Source organism: Plectropomus leopardus, chromosome 10 (assembly GCF_008729295.1).
Source record: "Plectropomus leopardus isolate mb chromosome 10, YSFRI_Pleo_2.0, whole genome shotgun sequence".
Lineage (NCBI taxonomy): Eukaryota > Metazoa > Chordata > Actinopteri > Perciformes > Serranidae > Plectropomus > Plectropomus leopardus.
The window spans coordinates 6,677,450-6,699,738 of record NC_056472.1 but is presented as its reverse complement, the minus strand read 5'-3'; the positions used below and the strand labels follow the sequence as shown (position 1 = coordinate 6,699,738).

Below are 22,289 nucleotides of genomic sequence, written 5' to 3'. Positions count from 1 at the left end.
GTAGGGGACTTCTGACAACCCTACACCCTTGTGAAGTGCATTTCCTCATAAATAATTTTATTCACTTTTTTTAAATTAGACCACATAAACTGCTGTTGTTATATAAGATGAATGGTGAAATCAAATATTGGCAAAAATCACTTTCCTGAATTACCTACCCTTCACAACAAGCCTTGCAGACGTCTTCAAATTTTCCACACAGAACACAAACGTGCCAGTGTCTTCTACTGAGAGGTTAGAGATGGTTAGACTGTGGACTGCTCCTTTGGCACTCATACGGAAGTGATTTGTCGGCTTAAGCTTGATTGCGTTTCTCGTCCAGGTGCCTGGGACATTGGGATGGGAGAGCTCCACCTCAAAAGTTGCCGTCTCTCTCTCTGTGGTTTTAATGTCAGTCAGCCCTCTCTTGATTGTGACTTTTCGAGCTGTAAGGACAATTGCAGAACTGTGTAAAAGACTGTACTCCAACAAGTGCACATAATACTTAGAACTGTTTACCTTGTGGGCACTTTTTAGTGAAATAATAGTTAACCAAAGGCTACATTTGACAGATTGGCCTTAGCAGCAAGCATTTTCATTCCACTTTAACACTGAGCAGCAGACATGGTGTCCAGTTTCTGTTACAGAAAAGGCTTGGAGTCTGTTCTGTACGTCTGCAGTTAAACAATACGAGCTGGCACACATTGACAAGCCAATAGTTAAGTCATTTGAGTATGGGGCTTTACACAAAAGCCGGCTTTGAAACTGCCAACATTTTTCACTTATTCTAACACAGACAAGCATTCCCTGTGGAAAAAAAGGAGTGTTTATTTTGGAGACCTGATGACAGCAACCTTAGTTTTGAAGGCCAGGGTGTAAATTTAGATGCAATGAGAGGAGATCCAAATTCATAGGAGGTGCCAACAGCAGCCTGAAGTCCTGACTTTCCCCTTCCCACCCACACTAGTGTTGAAAGAACAGCCTTTAATTCACCCACTGGCCTGTGGATCATAGGACTAAGAAATATAAGAAGCTTGCACAAAGAAAAACAAGCATAAGTACGTCTTAATCACTACAGGATGCCGGTTTTATGGTGTGTCAAACTTGCTGCTTTCAAGACATTTAAGTGGTAGTTGTTTATATTAAAGGATGACTTTGTTTGCATAATGTTCCAAAACGTAGTATTTTAACTCGTTATTTATTAAGCACTTCCCTGAAAACAGTAATCTGATTTGCCTTTGACATAGGTAATGAAATCATCAGGGCTTGATTGATCCTGTGTCAATCCTGGTCTGAAAGTCAGCGTGGGCTGTAACACTGTCACCTGTTGGTTGCCATCATGCTCCAGTACAAGTGCCACCCTGGTCCCCACTCACTCAAATTACTCTTACTCAGTTAATTAAGCATCGCCTTCACAAGAAGCAGCAATCGAGGGTGTGCAAGAGGTGGAGGCATCAGCAACGGCGGTAAACAAACAACAACAGGGCATAGTGAGAACACGTGCGCACTCACGTTCCACTGTGAGCTGCGCTTGCGTGCGGTCATGAAGGGTTTCACAGCTGTAGGTGCCCCGGTCAGACATGGCCAGTTTGTGGATGGTGAGACTGTGTTTTTGGCCCTTGTGTTTTGCCGTATACTTGGCTCCGGGGTGGATCAGTACTCCTTGCCTCATCCACTGCACCTCTCCGGTGTCCAGACCCACCTCCACCTCTAGAGTCGCATCGCTGTACTCTTCGGCTACAACTGGTGACATTTGCTTGGTGAACAACACCTGTTGCTCTAAAAACAATTTTAGGAATTACTAGATAGCAGCATCCATCATGTCCATCAGGAACTTTGTATGATTACACTATGTATGAATTCTTTGATAGTTCTGCCTAACGATACTCTGAGGCAACTCCCCGACAAAGCAAAATACAATATAGATAATCAGCAAAATTACATATGAGTTCAAACACAGAGATCAAGCAAAAAGTGAGCTTGAGCCACTTGTCTCTACTACCAGAGGAATTTGTCAGGGTTCCCGCAAACCCTAAAAAAGTCTTAAAAGGCATTAAATTAATTCATCTAAAAAAGGCCTGAATTAGTATTAAAATGTCTTGAATTAGTTTTTCAAAATAGTCTTAATAATGCTTAGACTTAAGAAGCATGATATTGTGAATCTTTTTTTGTCAGATGTTGCATTGTAAAATCTAAAAAAAACCCTAAACAAAACAAACACTGAATTTACTGAATTCCTCTTTTTAGCATTAACGTCACACAGATTGGTATATAATTGGGATATTCCTTCAATTTTGATTAATGTAAAATTGGTCTTAAATTTAATTCAGAGTGGCATTTCAAATGTCTTAGAAAGACTTAAATCAAACTTGCCTTAATCTGTAGGAACCCCGTTTGTCTGAAAGGGTCATTATTTGTCACATACATATGCTTATATGGTAGTAATAGTTTGAAGGCGTTTAAACTCTCCTACAATACTTTTGTCTAAATCTCTCTTAAAACTTCTTGTAGTTGAAAATTAACACCAGAAAGATGATTGCTGTACAGTAACTGGCTGTTAAATGTTTTAACATTGGTGATTCATTAAGACAAAAAAACATGGACATAGTGTTAATGGAGGGGACAGTGACTCACCTTGAATCTGGAGCTCTGCCTGTGATACCAACCCCTCTGCATCAGCTGTCACCCTGCCGCTATCTGAAACCATGCAGTTGTGGATGCAGAGCATGTGGCATAGTCCGTTACTTGAAATGACAGTGCGCTCATTCAGAGCAACTTGCTTTCCATTTAGGCGCCACACCAGCCGAGTGTCCTCTGGTGAAACCACACACTTAAATACGGCGTCTTCTCCTTCACGGACCGTGATGTTACGTAGCTCCGCTATGAACTCAACAACACGGGGAACTGAAGGCAAAGCATTCAGCTAAATTAGATTCATTATGCTCAAAATATTACAAGGGCACGTGAACTTTTTAAAACTATTTTATTATTAATGCATTATTTTTATCTGATCTGCCTTAATGTTGTGTGATTAAAATGGACTTACTTTCTACAATGACAGTTGCTGATGTCCTGTCATCTGTGGATTCACAGGAATATTCTCCAGCATCTTCTTCCACCAGTTGGTGGATAGTAAAGCTTCGTTCTCGACCTTGTGCCCGTATTGTGTGCCGTCGACTTGGAGAGATTTCTTGGCCGTCTTTTAGCCACTGGACATCTCCTTTGGGCTTGTTGATCTCACATCGTAATATAAGGCTGCTGCCCTTCACAGACACTATGTTCTCCAATGGTTTAATAAATTTCACCTGCATTTCTGATGAGCAGAGAAAAAAAATAAAAGTCCAGAGATGTTAACTTTATGAAAGTTACAATCAAGTTAATGTTTACTTGGACGTAGGAGTGTCAAATTCTTACCTTTGACTAAAAGACTGAAATACATCTCATCTGTCTTTGCGTCACAGACATATTCTCCAGAATCTGACAGCTGCAGGGGATTAATAGTGAGCTTGTGGGTATTACCCTCACTGGAGATGTGAATGTTGTCCCCGTTCAATAGTTGGCCATCTTTCAGCCACCGAACATTAGCTCTTGCCCGGCTCACAGTGGCACACAGCGTAACACTCTCATTTTCGTAGGCTGAGACATTATTACTGTCTTTTTTATTCTCAAATTTGACCGGTGGTTCTGAGAAACAAAAAGATTTATGAAGAAGTTTCTTGTAAATTCCATGTTCATTCATAAAATAATCTGTTAATCAAACAGAAACTATAGAAAATAAACGTAAAACATGTTTCAAAGTAATTTAAATCTTACCTTGGACCTCAACGATTGTTGTCAGTTTGTCATCAAAGGCATCACAAATGTATTTTCCAGAGTCTGATGGCTGAAGTCCAGAGAGAACAAGCTTCCTCACAACGTCATAGCTGTCAATTTTTATACGAGTGTCTGGTTTCAGTGTCTTGCCATTCCATAGCCACTGAACGGCGGCGTTTGGCCGAGACACCTCACACTCCAAAATAAGATCATCCCCTGCTACCAGGATATGATGCTCTGGGTGGCCTGAGTTTCCAATGATCTGTACTGGAGGATCTGAACATAAAAGGACATTGCATTATTTTCCTGCTGAGTGAAGGAAAGACAGATAATATTTATATTGCTTAGTAACATGATTACCTTTGACAGTGATATAGAAGACCATCTTATCATCCACTGCATCACAGGTGTACTCTCCCGAATCTTCAAGCCTGGCATTTAGGACAACCAATGATCGGAAAACACCCTGCTCCTCGCTGCAGTATCGCTCAGTGTCATCAATTAGCTGATCATCTCTGTACCAGCTCACTGAGGCATTGGATCTTGATAATTCACACACTAAAATAATGTCATCTGATACTAAGAACTGCTTTTCTGTTTTAGCATCAGTTTTTCCAAGAATTTTTACAGGCAACTCTGAAAATGAACAAGAAAGAACATTTCTGTTGGAATAGAAAATCCTTTGAATTAAATTTAACACTCACAAAAAAAAAGTACACAAAAGATGATATTTTTACATTGTGCCTAGAAGTTATCTCATAGCCCTTGCCCACCAACCTTAGTGCGTGCATGTAGGTTTTTTTTAACATGGGTAAACCCACTAAAAATAGGCCATAGACAGCTTTCCCAGACTGCTGAATACACAGCTCTGCAGCAGACGAGTATGTGTGTTAAAGTTGTTTTGGTGTGTCTGTGCAATGTCACGGACAGACTGGATAACTGGTAAACAGTAGAAAGCAAATTTTCAGTATAATTGCCACTGAAGTTTGACAAACATCAGAGAGCAGTGTGGACAGAGGTCTGTGAAAGCTTTACGGTGGTTCCTTCTCTTTCTTACTTGTTCAGTCTCCTTTCAAACTCTGTGCAGACAACTTCGGAAAGATGTTTTAGCACTGCTTCAGAGGAGATGGAGGGCGATTTGTGACTGTGCAATAATGCATCTCGCTGGTTAAGGAGCAAAAATTAGCATGTTCATTCAGATGTTGTTTTTTCCTTCAATGCTTATGGGAGGTGATAAATACCCGCTACTACTGCAGAGTCATGTGCCCTGGGTGTAAATGCTGATTGTACGTATTCTTATTGCATTAAAGTTGTTAAGGGGAGTGAGCAGGTTTTTTGTGCAGTAGGAATGAGGCTTTAGTATCTAGATGAAGTTAATGATCTGGTCTGTATTTACATGTTCTTTGTATTGACTTTGTCTGGATCTTGAGTGCACAATTTACAGGACTTGTAAAGATAAAAAGATTCAAAATGTTCATCTTTCAGGACTTGTTTCAGAGTTAAGTACAATAACCTACCTTGCACATTTACATGAAAATCCATCACATCATCCTTTGCATCACAGACGTATTGCCCAGCATCTTCCAGTGTTAGCGAGTGAACGGTTAATTGACGCATGACACCATCCTCAAGGATTGTGATATTTCTGGAGTCTTCTACTTCTTCCCCATTTTTCTTCCAGGTGACCTCTGCATTTGATCTTGAAACCTCACAGTCTAGAACCAGGGTCTCCCCAGCCATTTTATCAACCCTACCTGCCATCTTCCTTGGGCGTACAAAGCGAACAGGAGGCTCTGTGCATTTGGAAAGTTACATGTTAGAAATGGACAGAAACTCTGACAGAGCAACACACTTAGGCTGACTTTTTCATTCTTCTTTACCTGCTATGTTTACAAAGAATGTCATGGAGTCATCTGCAGTGTCACAGACATATTCGGCGGAATCTTTGACAGTAGTTTCAGGTATAATGAGTCTTCTGTAGACACCATCCACCTCTAGAATAAGGTTGTCATTTTCCTCCACTTCCAGTCCATCTCGATACCAACGCACCACTGCATTTGGCCGCGAGATCTCACAACTCAACACCATCCTCTCAGAGGTTTGCTGGCAGAGTTCCATTTGGGACTGACTTGGGGACACAATCCGCACTGGTGGTTCTGGAAAGGAATGTTATCGTCGAGTTTTGCCATTACTCATCTTGGTGTCAAGTTAATGTATCACTTACAGGACTGTCTTTGCATACATCTTTGACCCCGAATGAATCATTTAAGCTTTAACTTTGGCAATGTTAAAAATCGTGGTTTGCTTTAAACAAAGTGCTTGTCAGATCATTGAACAGCCTCTTAAAACTACTCCTCCAACTCCTTTAAAACATCAAAATTGATTGGGGTGCATTCAACAATTTTCTTTCCAGACTGCCCAAAACCAATAACTTAACAAGCATGCCTACCTCACATTACAATTCGCCAGGTGTGAGGGGAAGTAACTGCCAAGATGTGAACTTTTTGTGTACAACTAAAATGAAACATCGCAAATGCACTTGAGGAGAGACTGTTTGAAAGTGGGTGTTGTCCCTATTTGCACTATTAATTATGTCTTTTCCCTTTCTATGATGGCAGCCCTTTCAAAAAAACTTAGATTGTGGCCATTCAGAACAGGCAAACACTTTTGTCATTACACCTGTTCAGACCGATCACAATTCCAAAACCTCAGGTGTCCAAAAATATCCCAATTGACCTTAAGCCCATTTGTTGACAGCTCGATATCCTGGTATCCCATGAAGAAATGCACATTGCTTTACAGGCCCATTTTTACAAAAAATGGCCCACACACTTGCCCAAACAGAAGCACATGATTAATTGCTTTGCAGAATAACATCACTGCAGCGTCCTACTGTGGCAAAGGCATCACCCGCCCTACTTTGCTTTAGGCATGAAGAGTGAAAAGGGTTAGTATAAGATCATCATATCATGATAAGCGAGTCAGAGGCAGAGTAGATCAGGTCGTGCCTTTGCCATTTGAGAAAAAAATATTGTAGAAACTAGGCTGTAAGACCTCACAGTCTGCTATTTAATCTAAAAATCCTTCTTCTCTGGTTGGCATTATGTGGCATTCCTTGCAGCAGTGATGCGATGGTAGTGAGGGCTTCATCCCCCAAGAGGAACGAGCTAATCACATTTCTTTATGGACACACATGGTTGATTATTTGTCAGATTGGAGGTCTGATGTTTGGGGCAGCCAAGTAGTGTAGTTCGTAAGTTACCGGATGTCAGTTCTGACAGCCATTTATATGGACCTTTATAACTGCAGGGTGTATGAATCTTCACAGGGTCATCAGAGCAATGTGTGTTCGTTTTTAAAATACTGGGGCATCGACCAAATGGCCTTTTGGTGCAATGGGACATTTTTTTTACTCACAAGGTTTCAGTAAGACACCACAGTACCTACATATATATGAATATGTCATAAACTGTATGAAGTATCAAGGATTTTACCTGTAATACTAAGGTGAAAGAATATTGACGCATCAGCTGTATCACAGACGTATTCTCCAGAATCTTCGACTCCACTGGAAATAATCTTCAGTCGTCGATAAGGACCTTCAATCTTGAGCTTGATGTTCTCACTCTCTTGCAGCTTTTGGCCGTCTTTGTACCAGCTGACAACACCATTTGGACGAGACAGTTCACAGCTCAGAATAATTTCCTCAGGGACATGACGGTCAAGATGGACATCTTCCTTGGGGTAGATTATCATCACTGGAGGTTCTTTGGAAGAATAATACATGACAATGAGACATCTCCCACTGTGAGTGAATTGAAGTATTTTTTTTCGTGTGTGTGCGTTTTCAAGTAATGTATTACCTCGTATGTTAACCTTGTACATTAGAATGTTGTCTCCTGTTCGGCATGTGTACGTGCCTGTGTCAGACAGTTGGGTTGAATGTACTATCAAAGTCCTCTTGGTGTCCTCTCCTTGGATTGTAACATTGTTGCTTGGTTGAATTTCAGCGCCATCTTTATACCACTGGACCACACCATCAGCCCGTGATATTTCACATGACAGAACAAGCTGATCTTGCTCCACAACACTCTTGAAAAGGTCCTCCTCTGGGATATCAGCAAATGTTACCGGTGGCGCTGCAGAAAACAATACACAAAAGAAGTAAGTTGATGTCTAAACATTGCATTGACTTTTTATTCTAATGCATGCAGTAGTTGTAAGGCCAAGTTTTCACAGCTTAGACATGCTGATCTCAAGCCTTTTGAGATAACAACTCCTACACATTATAATGATCAGTGGGTGTTAATCCACTTTTGGAGCAAAAAAAAAAAAGTGAAGCAGTGCATTGATTTAATGCAATACATAGGTGTGTTGGAAAACCCAGTGGACTCAACAAAAATACATGCTATTAAATGTGAAGCACTTCTGTGAAAAGCAACTAAATGTTTAATGGATTTAGGATATTTAGAGGGACATTGTCTATGATGAAAATGATGATCAGCTTCTGCTTCCTTTGATATTAGAGGTCATGAAGGTGAACAAAGCTCTACAATGTCAACATCTTGCCAAGAAAATGCTCAGCATATCACCTTTCACCTCCACATAGAAATCGTCGAAATCTGAATCATCATCAGTTTTACAACTGTACGATCCAGAGCATGAAGATGTTGCTGACTTCATAACATGTGTCCTCTTTTTGCCCTCTGAATCGATGTTTATTCCCGATTTTGGCAAGAGTTTTATTCCATCCTCACACCAGCGGGTCTGGCTTGTGGGGTCTGAGATCTCATACTGCAGATTGATCGGGCTGCCTGCTTCAACAGATTTGCTCCTTTCAGCCTCTGGAACAGCTGAGAATCAAACTGGTGCTATAGGAATTTCAGTTCATCGAACAGTAACCAGCAAATAATCAGATTTGCTATGCTATGTAACACTTGGATTTACCGGCTGAAGGCTTTACTCTTTAATTCCAGATTAAACAAATGGTTAAAAAAATGTTTGATAAAATAAAGTTTTTACACAGGCACAGGGTGACAGTGAGATCAGTCAGTTCAACATTGCAAGACATGCAAAGAGTGAGCCAGCAAAATGAAACATGAATCAGGTTTTGTTTTTTTTGCTCTGTCTCTCTTATTTGTTCATCAAATCTTAGTAGTCAGTACAAGACATGAACAACCTTAATGTCCTTTCAGACCAGGAGGCCTTCAGCATCTGCAACTCAAAAGTCTCACCAGAGTCACACAGTGGTGAGCACAACAGTCTGCTCTGCATTCTGCAACAAGTGTCAGCTTTCAAAAATTGGGAGTCATGTGCGCCACTACAGTTAACTGGACTGAGCAGGTGAATTAGATTGACCTCTTGTAGTTCACATATTGCAAAGTTGTTAGCAAACAGTTGCCTTTTTACAAACTCAGTAGACAGAGAGCAAACATATCATTGGGAGTTATGTTCATGGCCCCTAGTCCTTTTAGCTGAGTTTAGGGTCTCCACCAACTCCTGAGGAAAATATCTGGCTCTTAAGCTGCTAAATGCTCGACTATACATCAGCTAGTTGCTAACATTGTCAGTATCCTATGCTAGACAAATAGAATACAATCTGAAGTTTTTTGGGCTGAAAACAATAGTCTGCTGCAGCCTTGAAACAGGATTAACGAAAGTTAGACTGAACCAAACAGTAAAGTTGCTGGCTGTAAGACCAAAACAATGTGCTCCATGGAGCTGAGGTAAACTATAGAAGTGGTGTGGTTTGTTACTATGAGCGACCTCTTTCTCACATAGTAATTCGGTCGACTGCTAAAATAAAACTTAGATTGTGCAGTTTTACCACAATTCCTTTCAAAAAACTGAGCGACACATCACTGCCACAGTTTGAATATTGAATAATGGCTGATCCCTTATGTGCTTATTTTGGTCAAATTTAAGACGTCACAACAATACATTTTCTAGTATTTGTCCACCAAAACCATAGCAAGTACATAATTACGTATCAGTCCACCTTATCTTTGAATATTAAAGCATAAAATAAAAAGTTGATCTAGTAGCCAAGCATTCACTAAAAGAAGTTAGTCATTCTGACAAAGCTCAAAATACTTAGATCACCTGCAACATCCACCTTGAATTCTATATGGTCATCTGCAGCCTCGCAGCGGTACACCCCAGAGTGTCTGACTTCTGCTGATGCAATAACCAATGCTCTCAGTTTGTCTTTTGTTTGGATCTCATATTCACTCTCTGGAGATAGCTGTTCTCCATCCTTGTGCCAATAGACTTGGGCATTTGGCTCTGAGACTTCACACTGCATCATAATTGGGCAGCCTGCTTCAACAAATTTGTTTCTTGCGACATCTGGGAGTGCTGAAAACCTCACAGGAGTAGCTGGAGGGTGTTACAAGATTTGCAGAGCATTGTTGTTAAGCTGTCACAACGTCATTTAACAAGTAGTGTTCGTCAAACTTTTTGGTTTTCATGATTTAGCACAGTATATAGAGTGTATGAAGCTCTATGTGTCTGGACAGTGTTACAGAATACTATAAAAAAAATGATGCAGTTGGGCAAAGAAGTGTTCAGTGAAGGGTAATAAGGGAAATCGTTAAATGTGCATCTCACACCTGGAAGCTTATTAATTAAAACTGAATACAAGAAAATCACCTTCAACATCCACATGGTATGTCACGACATCATCAGCAAGGCTACAACTGTAGAGGCCAGAGTCAGAGACCTTAGCAGAGTGAATCATCAATTTTCTCAGGCAGCCGTCTCTTTTCATATCAAGGCCAGTTTTGCAAAACAGCTCCACCTCATCCTTAAACCAGGAAACCTGGGCGACAGGGTCTGAGACCTCACACTGGAGGACTATTGGACAACCAATTGCAATCATCTTGTATTTTTCTGACAGTGGGATTGGCATGATCTGAGGCGATCGGCCTAAGAGAAGGGAATAACAAGGGTTTAGTGGACCCAACACATTGTCCAGACAGTCATATCATGTTCCCATGAACAATCAGAATAAAGCAAATTTGGTTCACCAGTCACACCACAGAATAAGATGGACCTATATAAGAAGATAGTAAGGGTATAAATAAATCACCTTCTACGTCCACTTTAAATGTGATGGTGTCATCTGATGTTGAACATTCATAGGTGCCACCATGTATGTTTTCAGCTGTGTGGATGAGTAGTGTCCTCGTTAGACCATCTGACTGTATTTCCATATTGTTTTGTGGTAGGAGTTTCACCCCATCCTTGTACCAGTCGACATGAGCAGAAGGATCATGAGAGAGCTCACAGCTGAGGACAACGGGAGAACCTTCTTGGACGGACTTGCTCCTGTCAGTCTCTTGAAGCTCAGAGAACTTCACAGGTAGTGCTATAGGTTTAAGATATTGCAAAGAGAACGTCTCAGTGAACTTCATAAATGTCATTTCTTGTTGTAATTAAATATACAACCTACTGTATATTCAATTACCAATAATTTCATGACAAAACAACGTAACAAACAACATAAACACGACCTGCTTAACAAGGACAATGAGTGAAAGAAAAAGATTTTCAAAGGGCTAAAAGAGTCAAGTTCAGAAATTTCAAAGTAATCCACAGTTATTGTACACAGACAAACAGCAGAGACAAAATGCACTGGTAATACACAAACATAAAAAGTAACGAATTGTTTGTTTATGATAAAGTATTCAGATAGTGCCTTTAAGGAAAAAGAACAAGACACGTAAAACATTAGCTTTCTTAAGATAATGGACATGCAAAGAAGCTGCATTTTGAAGCTGCACATTTTAAAAAGATACTTAGAGTTAGGACGTCCAGTATTTACTGATTAACTCAGGTAAATAATGGGCAACATGATTAGATGTGATAAGGAGTTTTATATCTTTAGACTGACATAATATACTGTATCATTCCATAAGAAATTAACATAAATTGAACTTTACGTACATTTTTAAAGTAGAATCCTTTTCATTTCCATTTGTTTTAGAAAAGTAGATCAGACCAAAATAGGGAAGAGGAAAAATTAACCACTTCTGTTTGGTAATTAGACAAACATGACTTAAACCCTGCTGCTACCAGTTAGTTGGCCGTGCAAGACAGCAAAAGCGCTGCCGAGTTTCTAAGCATCACCTTTTACTTCCACAGCAAACTGGATGTCATCATCCTTTGACTCACAGCGGTATACGCCTGTGTGAGCCCTCTCTGCTGATGGGACAACTAGACTCCTCAAATTCCCCTCTGACTGGATCTCTACTCCATTTTGAGGTAAGAGCTGTGTTCCATCCTTGTACCAACTGACTTGTCCCGTGGGGTCTGACAGCTCACATTGTAGAGCAATGGGAGAGCCCGTCATGACTGTCTTTTTCTGGTCACCCTCAGATAAAGCTGAAAACTTCAGAGGCGGAGCTACAGGATTGAATGTAAAATAGAATTGGTCAATACAACAGATACTGCCATTAACCAAATGAAGCAAAGCGCAATCCAAAGGCTTCAGCAGCATATATTTAATATACATAAAAACCTTTATCCTAACCAGCTATTTTGATTCAGTATTTATAGGAAAATATGTAGCTTTCAATTATACCTGACTCAGCCTCGACACTAAACACTTTGTGGATCTAAAGTAAAAGTAAAACAGAAAACTGAGATTTTTATGAGAAAGGATAAATGAAGTATAAATATTGGATAGAATTAATTGATGGCTTTCATTATTAATATGGGAGTTTCATGTTCAGTCATTAGCCTTTTTTTCCCAGTAAATCTATTTTTTAAACACATTTTGGCATTGCTGGTGTGCAAGCAGGATGATTCAGCACAGAGTTTCCTGCATTGCCAGCAGGAGGTTGTAAAGTTGGAGGCACTTCTGTGGCAACATGATAGAGCAAAACGTGAAAAGGAATAATGAAACCTTGACCACTTGACATAAGCCATTCTATTTTTTGTATGATGTGACTGAAAACTTCTAAGAAGTTAGGCTCAAATATAGCTCAACTGACCGCCAAAATGGTTTGCTTCTTCTGTTTGTTCTGGTTGGGTTTTGGGGGAGTCTTAATAGGAATATTAAACCTTAAAGAAAGGGGTAGTCTTTCTATAGGGCATGTTTGCTTGACTGACATGTCCTTGTCATGTGCCATAGAGAACCAGCGTCCCATCTCTTTCTCAAGCTATGTGTTCTATTCTGCCTCTGCCAAAATAACATATTTTCTTAGAAGTTTTGTTATGTCCATTTTTCTGAAGAACCGAAATATGTTTTCAAGGCTAAATGAGTGTATATTACTGTACTGTTTGGGAAATTTGAGCAACCTTGAATGTTGTTCAAGATCAGGGAAGGGCTCTGGCTGATTAGTCAGTGTTTAGAAATGATCTTCCCAAGCCAAAGTAACCATGATCACTACCAGTGACATTAGCTAACCCATCTTAAGTTAGTTTTGCTTGTGTCCATTACTCATATTTGTCCTAATTTAGTCAACCAACAGCTTTATAGCATGTGAACACCTTCCAAAAAAGGACAGACATATGCAGCTTTGTTACTAAATTTAAAAGTGTTAGTAAGAACTTAACTTAAGCGAGTGTGAGCTCAACACTTTATGCAAATGAAAGACGACGCGAGCTACTTAAATACTCCCAGACATAGAAAAAGGAGAAGCAGATGGAACCATGCAGTGACAGGTAATTTTTATCTTGGCCAAGTAATTAGCTGAGTTCAGAACGCGGTTGCTGTAGATGGTAGGTAGGTTTTACTTAAGGACTTATTGTATTTACCACCATGTCCTAACTGGATGTGAGCATCAGATATTGTGTCACATCGCACGCCCTCTGTCCAAACTCCATCTGATAAAACAGAACTCCGTCACGTCGTGTAAACAGACCACTTAGTGATAGGCGGTGCACTCAGAGACATAACCACTAAGAAAAGATCTGTGAGTACTTAGTTCCTCATTATACATATTCACAGCTATCCTGGGTAACTTTTAGATGTCATTGCTGTAGCTTCTACACTATATCATACCGTCATCTCCACTTTGTAATACAAGCTATCTTCCAAGTATCCCGCAGTAATTTTCAATATATACAAAAAAAATCAACTTCCTGGTGCTCTCCCTCCAGCCAGTTGCCGACTTATTGTAGTGATGCCCCCATTCCCATCATGCCCTAGTGCTGGACTGAGTAGTTTTGAGTTTGGTGTTAAGTTTGCTGTTTTATGCTCCAAAATGCAAATATGTTGGTGTTTATAATGAATTCAGAACTTATGCTTACTATGCTATGCCTCACTTAGGTGGCTTATACTGGCTATTTTTTTTTTTTTTTTTTTTTAGTTCATAGTTTACACCATTAGTGAGTTGCCTGTTACACTTCATGACACCAGCTAAAATGCTGAAATCTGAGACCTTATGTCAGAGTAGCTTTTACCACTGATGAAAAAAAATATTGCATCTAGAGATAATAAGGTCAGTTGCTGTATTGGTGCCACTAATTTTTGGCGTCACCTTGAAGGTGTTCCCATGATGGGAAGCAGGTTTAGATGTTGTGTTTACAAACAGTGACCGACAATTGCTGCATGGTATATCTTTTAAGAGAGAAAATTGTGATTTGATAATTTTTTTAAACAATGGCAATGTCAAAACTTCTTCTGGTACTCTGTTTCTTAAAAAAAAAACTTTATTTTATCAATCCAAGGGGAAAAAAAAACTTTTTATAAGCAAAGCGAAAGCATTTGGATGCACTTTGCCCTGATTTCAATCTATTTTCAGAACAGATGAAAACAACTTTTGTCACCTTTAACATCCACATGAAACTGCATTGCATCATCTGTTGTCTTGCAGCTGTAAGTCCCTGCGTGAGACAGCCGCGCTGACTGGAGAGCCAGTGTTCTTATGGAACCCTCTGCCAGCATGTCTTGCCCAGCTGCTTCACGTAGATTTATTCCATCCTTGTACCAATTAACTTGAGCGTTAGGATCTGATATCTCACATCGCAGCACTATAGGTTCATCAACTTCAACAGACTTGTTCCTCTCAGCCTCACAAAGTGTTGTAATTGTCACAGGTGGAGCTGGGGATGTTTGAGGTAACATCAAGAGAAAATTGCATCACTATTACTGACTACAACAAGTATGCTTTCAAACAACAGAAGAGCAAAATCTCAAATCAAGATTAGTCATGCCAATAAATCTTAAGAGTTAAAATAAGTTGTGGTAAAACATATGTCTTTATGTTAGTAATCTAACAAAAGGTATATCTGGTTAGACTTGATAACTAGGCATTCATGTTAGAATTTTAGGCTAATGTATTTACTCTTTTCCCTATCTTTAATATTCCTCACAGACCACCCAAGCTCAAAGTTTTACATTGACTACTTAAGTAGTTTTAGTATGAACAAAAATCAAGTATGTTAATGTAGAAATTGTCAAAATGTCAAGGATTGCAAAAAGCAATCTCTTCATTTTGCACAATATCAACATTGTGCCCGTCCATTTTTTTGTTTTCATAATGCTAACCATTTAAATCACCTTCAACAGCCACCTTATTTGCAGTGACACTGTCACTCCAGTGACTGTCACATGGCCTTGACAGATAGATCTCTTCTGATAGGACAGTGGATGCCTGCTTGATATAGTGCGGCTCCACAAACTGGGAAGATGATCTTTGCCCAGAGTTAACTATGCTGTTTACTTGGTCTTTTGATGCCTTCATGGTGGGATGACACTCTGCTTGGACTGTTGTGGCCCGCATGGACTGATACAGCACCTCTGGGTGTTTAGGTGCTGTGTGTCCTGTGTGATAGAGGTCATCCAATCTGACATGTGGCAAATGCTCCCTTAGTTGGACCATTTCTGCCTCTTTAGGGTTATACAAGTCCAACGATTGAAGGGATGCAGTGTGAGGTAAGTCACTGAGCTTCTCTGACTTGAGAGTTGTCATCTGTAGGGGTCTGTTAAATTCCTGTGATTGGTCAGTTGCAGTCCACAAGGAGTTACAGGACCCCTCTGAATGGACTGTATCAGTTTGTAAGCAATTATGAAGGTTCTCTGACAGCACAGCTGGCATCTGTATAGAGCTACAGAGCTCCTCTGATTGGACAACTGTAGCTTGTAAAGATTTAAAAGGCTCCTGTGATTGGACCATTGCAGTCTGTACAGATTTAAAGAGCTCCTCTGATTGGACAGTTGCAGTCTGTACAGATTTAAAGAGCTCCTCTGATTGGACAGATGCAGTCCGTACAGATTTAAAGGGCTCCTCTGATTGGACAGATGCAGTCCGTACAGATTTAAAAGGCTCCTCTGATTGGACACTCGCAGTCTGTACAGATTTAAAAAGCTCCTCTGATTGGACACTCGCAGTCTGTACAGATTTAGTCTCCTTTGATTGGACAGTTGCATCCTGTACAGACTTAAAAGGCTCCTCTAAATAAACAGTTGCAATATGTGAAGATTTAAACGGCTCCCCTGATTGGACAGTTCCAGTATTTGAGGATTTAAAGGGCTCCTCTAAATGGACAGTTGCAGCATATGAAGACTTAAATGGCTCCTCTAATTGGACAGTTCCAGTATGTGAGGATTTAAAGGACTCCTTTAATTTAACAGTTCCAGTATGTGAGGATTTAAAGGACTCCTTTAATTTAACAGTTCCAGTATGTGAGGATTTAAATGAGTCCTCTGACTGCAGAGTAGCAGCTTTTAAGGAGTGACAGAGCTTGTCTGATTTGACTGTGGAAATCTGTAAGTGGTTAGTAAGGTGCTCTGACTGGGCAGTTAAAGTCTGCAGGGGGTTACCTAGCTTTGTATGGACAGTCGGCATCTGTATTGAACTGTACGGCTCTTCTGATTGGACAGTTAGAGTCTTGAGAGTGGATTCCTCTGATTCAACAGCTGCACTTTGTAGAAAATGACAGAACTCTTCTGTCTGGACAGCTGTCTGCAGGGAATTATCAAGCTCTTCGGATGGGGCTTTTGCATGCTGTAGATAGTAAATGAACTCCTCACCTCGTGATTCTGTGGGCTTATCAGTGTGATGGTGTATGTCAGATTGCATTATTGTTGGCTTTACAGAGTTACAGTAAACTGGATTTTGGGCATTTGTTGTTCGTTGACTGTTGGCAAGCTCCTTAGGCGGTTTAGTTGTAATCCAGTCAGTCATACATTCATAACTTGATTGAGAAGCTGGCATTTGCCTGGAATGTTCTTCATTTGTCTCTGTATCTCCTCTCTTGCCACAAAAGGTGCCAGAATTGCATTTTGAGGGCATGCAGTCAACTTCGACAGGATAAGCCTCTTCAGTGGACTTCTGTTCTTGGTCAGAAGAAATCCTTGGCGATGTAGCTATAAGCATTGTGATGTACACAGAGAAAGGTTTTCAGTGGATGATGGTCTCAATACGTCTTCTCATAACAGAATTTTACATCAGTGTGGGTTAGCATGGAGTTATGGGATAATTCATTGCAAAGACAAACAAGAAGATCGACCAGGTTTGGTCTGAGATTGAGCTCCCACAATTGCCCCTTCCACTGACTCCTAAAACTGTCATACCACCAGTAAGTACTCTAACACCTTAAAAGTACAAAAATTTTCTTGTCTTTGATAAGAGTTCGTTGTCATTGCAACATTGAGAGGTTCAGGGCAGCAATGTGAATGAGAGGATCTTGTGATGAATAAGACAAAAGATGGACTTAAAGAGTGGTAAGCTGCTTATTACAAGCAAAGATGGCTGTTAAAATGAAGAATTAATTGACAGACACAACATATATGTTAGTATGAGGAGCAGCTATGCAGCTACTGAACACCCACATGTTTAAGAGCCAAACACTGCAGGAAATGACATGAGACCGGGACTCAATATGACAAAAAGCAACTTTGAAAAGGAAAAAAAAATGCAGATGCCTCAGATGATTGAGCTAACACCACTATTGTTAGTGGCATTTATGTGCTGGGTTAAGATGGATGATTGATGTTGAAATATATCAAATCACCTTCGACATCCACAGTGTATTGGACAGATGCATCAGCTATCTCACCAATCTCGTCACCATAGTGACACTGCTCTGCTGTTTGGACAAAGCCAAAGAGAAAACAATGAGCTGGGTGATGGCTTCACGTATGAGACTAAAAACTTGATTGTTAAATGTGCAGGTACAATGTGGAACACCACCTTTCATGTCCACATTTAACTTTGCATCACCAGATGTTTCACAGCCAAACCTCCCATCACCAGACAAGTCATGTGACTGATGGGGTATGGCTTGGCTGCTGCTCTGTGATTCACAGTCAGCTTCCCTTTTTGGATAGATCTGGGTTCCATCTTTGTACCAACAGGCTTTGGCAATGGGATCTGAAATCTCAAATTGCTGAACAATTGGGCAGTCCGCTGCAGCAGACTCGGTCTTCTCAACATCAGGATCAAGCAGATATGTTGGAGGTGGCACTACAGACAATCATTGGGGGGATAATTTCAGTGTACATCCCAGATGTTAGTGATTTCAAAGAAATATAGTTTTACAGATATTAGCTCTGCATTGTAACAACAAATAAGAAGACAAACTAAAAGCTACACAAAGAGTTAGTCCTAACTAAAATTGAAAACACATTTGCAAAATCACCTTGTTTGTTTACTATTAATTGGGCAACATCATCTGCTGTTGCACAATAGTATGCTCCAGAGTTTGAAGGATGAGTTGGTTCAATAACAAGGGTCTTCTTGATGCCTTCCATTTCAAAATCTGGCTCTGTATTAGAATCATGTTCTTTATCCTCCTGCCATGACACCTGGAAAGCAGGGTCTGAGATTTCATGTGTTGGCTCAGTTGGGCAGGTTGCTTCAAGTGACTGCGTCTCCACAACCTCTGGTGAGGGCGACAACGGCAGCGTCGGAGCTAAAGATGATGATTCATATTATAATTGCGAACATATGCATATTTACACTCTGCTTAAGAAAGGGGTTATAGGCTCAGCTTTCCCAAATGGGTAACTATTTTTTTATAACTCAAATCAAATTAAAGGGGAATAACTCACATTATCAAGGATTACACATATATTTTAATTTTGTCAGTAGAGATTATTTACCATTGTATAAAAAAGTTATGACTTCACGCAAAACACGACTTGAACACAGACAAACAGATATGCATATAGTGAATGTTAGTTGCGTCTAGTCACCAGAAAGCTCTAGGATTTGCTCCAAGATTCAGCATATTTAAATAAAAATCACCTTTGATATCCACAGTGAAGTGAATAGTGTCATCAGAGGTTTCACAGCTGTATAGCCCTGAGTGCAGGGGCTCAGCAGATGGGATAATGAGTCTCCTCAATGTGCCTTTACTCTGTAAATCCCAATCATTCTGCGGGGAGAGCTTTACACCGTCTTTATACCAGCAGACAGGCACAGTGGTGTCTGCAGCCTCACATTCCAGCTCCAAAAGTTTGCCCGCTTCAAGTGACTTGGTTCTCTCAACATCAAAGATAGTCGAGTACGTCACTGGTAAAGCTAGCAATGGGAATTCAGGACAGCTAAATAAAATCAAGACTGTGGAAATAGATACCTTGCAAAAATGTAACTGCTGAACAGAAAATTAAAAGGCTGTTGAAGTGTTCAATTCAGGGCACAGCAATTGCAAAAAATAATTATTGTAGCTAATAATTACCTAGTATATTAACAGTTCTTTAAGGTTATATGTGTGAAACAGTTCTTCAAACCACATACAATACAAGCAGGGATTATTAGTGGCATCTAGAAAGAGGAGGTTGGGTTATAATATTAACGCACAAGATAAAATGTGTAAAGTCACCTTTGATCTCCACTTGAAACTCCATGGTATCATCCTGTGTGGTGCATCTGTACACACCTGAGTGGCACAGCTCTGCAGACTGAACAATTAATGTCCTTGTGTTGCCCTCTGAGTGGATTTCTAATCCAGAGTTTGAAATGAGCTGCATTTCATCCTTGTCCCAGCACACGTGGGCCTCAGGATCCGACACCACACACTGGAGTACAATAGGGCAGCCTGCTTCGATCGACTTGGTCCTCAATTCTTCAGGAATTGCTGAGAACTTCACAGGTGGAGCTATAGATATGTTTAGAGCTTATGTCAACCTAAAATCAACCTCATGCCAGCCTGTGAGATTATTCATCATAATCTATTTACTAACAGCCACATTGCTAACATGCTATATTGCAGTCAAAGAAAAGATGACAGCTTAGCTGCACTCGTGAGTGCTAAGAGGAAAGGCAACAGACAACATATAAAAGTGTCATTGGAGTTAGTTGCTTTGCTGGGAAGGAACTTGTTAATGTTTTACATTGCTAAAGGTTAAACAAATCACCTTTGATATCCACACTGAACGTGATGGCGTCACCCTTTGTCTTGCAGCAGTATAACCCAGAGTGGAAAAATTCTGCTGAATGGACAATCAGTTTTCTGGCCAAGCCCTCAGTTAGAATATCTACTCCAGTTTGAGGATGGAGCTTTGACCCTTCTTTGTACCAGTACACCTGGGCAGAAGGATCTGAGAGCTCACAGCATAAAACAATGGGGTAGCCAGCTTCGACGATTTTGTTCCTCTCAGCATCTGGAATTGCTGTAAACCTCAGAGGTGGGGCTATGGATATTTTGATAAATTGTTAAATTATAAATCTAATATGTTTTGGTTAGTTAGACTGTAAGAGAAGACCAAGTGTACTTTAAATAATAAAAGGAAAAGGGGGGTAAAATATTACAGTAAAGATGGTTAGTAAAAGACACCAGTATTGCAAGAAACTCACTCCACTCACCCTCTACTTCGACATTGAACCTGATGACGTCATCAATGGCATCACAGCAATACACTCCCGAATGTGAGAACTCTGCTGATTGGATCACAATTCTTCTCATAGTGCCCTCAGATTGGATATGCAGACCCTCCATTGTGTGTAATTCCACCCCATTCTTGTACCAATGTACTGGAGCTGCAGGGTCCGACAGCTCACAGTAGAGCACAATGGGGTTCCCAATTTCTACAAATTTGTTTCGATCCATTTCGGACATTGGTGAAAATTTGACAAGAGGAGCTGCAAAAACATTGAGAATGTTTTGTGTAATTGAGTCTTGTCAATTATGATAATGGACTGAAGAATACAGTACATTAAAGTCATCTTGCATCTAATTGGTGTCGAACAAAGTTTGGACATTTGTCCAAATTCCAGTTACAATAAATAAACAAATGAAAAATGGCGTACATGTTAGGCATACCAAGACACATAATGAAGCAAATTATGACAGTGACCCATACATACCTTGTATGTAGAGTGCTGCAGAATCCCGAATGCCATAGGCAATAAATGTGATCTCAGCTCCATTGTCTGTATCTCGTACTCCCCGAATGCGAAGAGATTGGTGTGTTCGTGACCTGCGCATGGAATAACGTTCATCTTCCTGAAGCTGAGTACCATTTAAGAACCATGTGCCAATAACTGAGGCAGAGAGCTCAATAGAGAAGAGGGCATCTTGCCCCTCGGGCACCAAGGCATCCTGTAGGGGAGCTTGTATTCTGGCAACTGGAACTGGAGAAGAGAATCAGTTTATATGTGATTTAGCAGGAAATATCCTCAACCATGGTTTGATTTCATTAATCAAGATCAAAGAACCACACAGGATAACTGATTTAGCTCTGCTGTTTTGATGTAACTGAACTTACCCAAGTGAACAGCTCTGGGGAACTCAACATTGTTGCTCTTTCCATACTTGTTTACGCTACATATGCGAAATCGATAATCTGCTTCACATGGTACGCTATCACCAAGGATCTCCACAGAGGTTGCAGAGTCTGTGGTCAGGCACTGTAGCCACTCCTGTGAGCCAGTACCCACTTCCTGTCGTTCAAGCACGTATCCAGATGGAGGGTTCTTTCGTGAGTCCTGAGCAGGAACCCATGAGAGAAGAGCTGCATTAGCACGCTCCGTGTTGATCTGCACACCAACTGGACAACTCGGAGGACAATGTCTGGCCGCTAAAACAGGAGAAACCCATTATTTATCAATGTATATAAATAAACTTCTGGTGCAAATATTGTCTTTGGAATGCTATAATCCACGAGGAGGAGTCCTACCTTTCACTCTTAGCTGAGAGGAAGTTTTGGATCTGCCTACAAGGAAAGTCACTAGGCCAGAGTCTTGGGGCATTGTATTGACGAAAACTAGGATATGAGTTCGACCAAAGGACTTTAGGATGGTCTGATGCGTTTCACGAAGCTCAATGGCATCTTTGTACCAATGTATGTCCATTTCTTCCTTTTCCACTTCAACACAAAAGGCTGCATTTTCGCCTTCTAAAACATCCACTTTTCTTGGAAGCTTCCGCAAAATTGTCCCTGTAAGAAAGTGAGTGAATTATTAGCACATTACCAGGACAAGGACTTTGATTATCTAATGGAAAACAAGGACCTAACAAATTAAACAAAGACAAAAAAAGGTATGACACAAGTGTTTTCTGATTCTTTCTAAACTCTTATTGTCAGGATAACATTGTTTGGC

At 40.3% G+C, this 22,289-nt stretch overlaps 1 protein-coding gene across 2 annotated transcripts in view; it reads right to left on the bottom strand.

Annotated features, from left to right (window-relative positions):
- obsl1b (obscurin like cytoskeletal adaptor 1b) overlaps positions 1 to 22,289 on the bottom strand; it is a 41,820-nt gene that overhangs the window by 13,903 nt on the left and 5,628 nt on the right. The window contains exons 1-18 of one of the 2 annotated variants that reach the window (XM_042495172.1): positions 15,302 to 15,765; positions 14,569 to 14,844; positions 11,923 to 12,198; positions 10,883 to 11,161; positions 10,444 to 10,719; positions 9,895 to 10,170; positions 8,385 to 8,645; positions 7,656 to 7,931; positions 7,287 to 7,559; positions 5,673 to 5,948; positions 5,310 to 5,585; positions 4,153 to 4,428; positions 3,793 to 4,068; positions 3,394 to 3,663; positions 3,026 to 3,292; positions 2,614 to 2,883; positions 1,492 to 1,758; positions 159 to 425 (exon numbers count right to left, since the gene is read on the bottom strand). In XM_042495172.1, the coding sequence (XP_042351106.1) occupies positions 159 to 425; positions 1,492 to 1,758; positions 2,614 to 2,883; positions 3,026 to 3,292; positions 3,394 to 3,663; positions 3,793 to 4,068; positions 4,153 to 4,428; positions 5,310 to 5,585; positions 5,673 to 5,948; positions 7,287 to 7,559; positions 7,656 to 7,931; positions 8,385 to 8,645; positions 9,895 to 10,170; positions 10,444 to 10,719; positions 10,883 to 11,161; positions 11,923 to 12,198; positions 14,569 to 14,844; positions 15,302 to 15,713 (5,050 nt within the window). In that variant the 5' untranslated portion in view covers positions 15,714 to 15,765. Of the gene's footprint in view, positions 1 to 158; positions 426 to 1,491; positions 1,759 to 2,613; positions 2,884 to 3,025; positions 3,293 to 3,393; positions 3,664 to 3,792; positions 4,069 to 4,152; positions 4,429 to 5,309; positions 5,586 to 5,672; positions 5,949 to 7,286; positions 7,560 to 7,655; positions 7,932 to 8,384; positions 8,646 to 9,894; positions 10,171 to 10,443; positions 10,720 to 10,882; positions 11,162 to 11,922; positions 12,199 to 14,568; positions 14,845 to 15,301; positions 15,766 to 20,552; positions 20,829 to 21,053; positions 21,321 to 21,454; positions 21,767 to 21,865; positions 22,127 to 22,289 lie in introns of those variants that run through there. The other variant, XM_042495173.1, reaches the window with a different exon arrangement.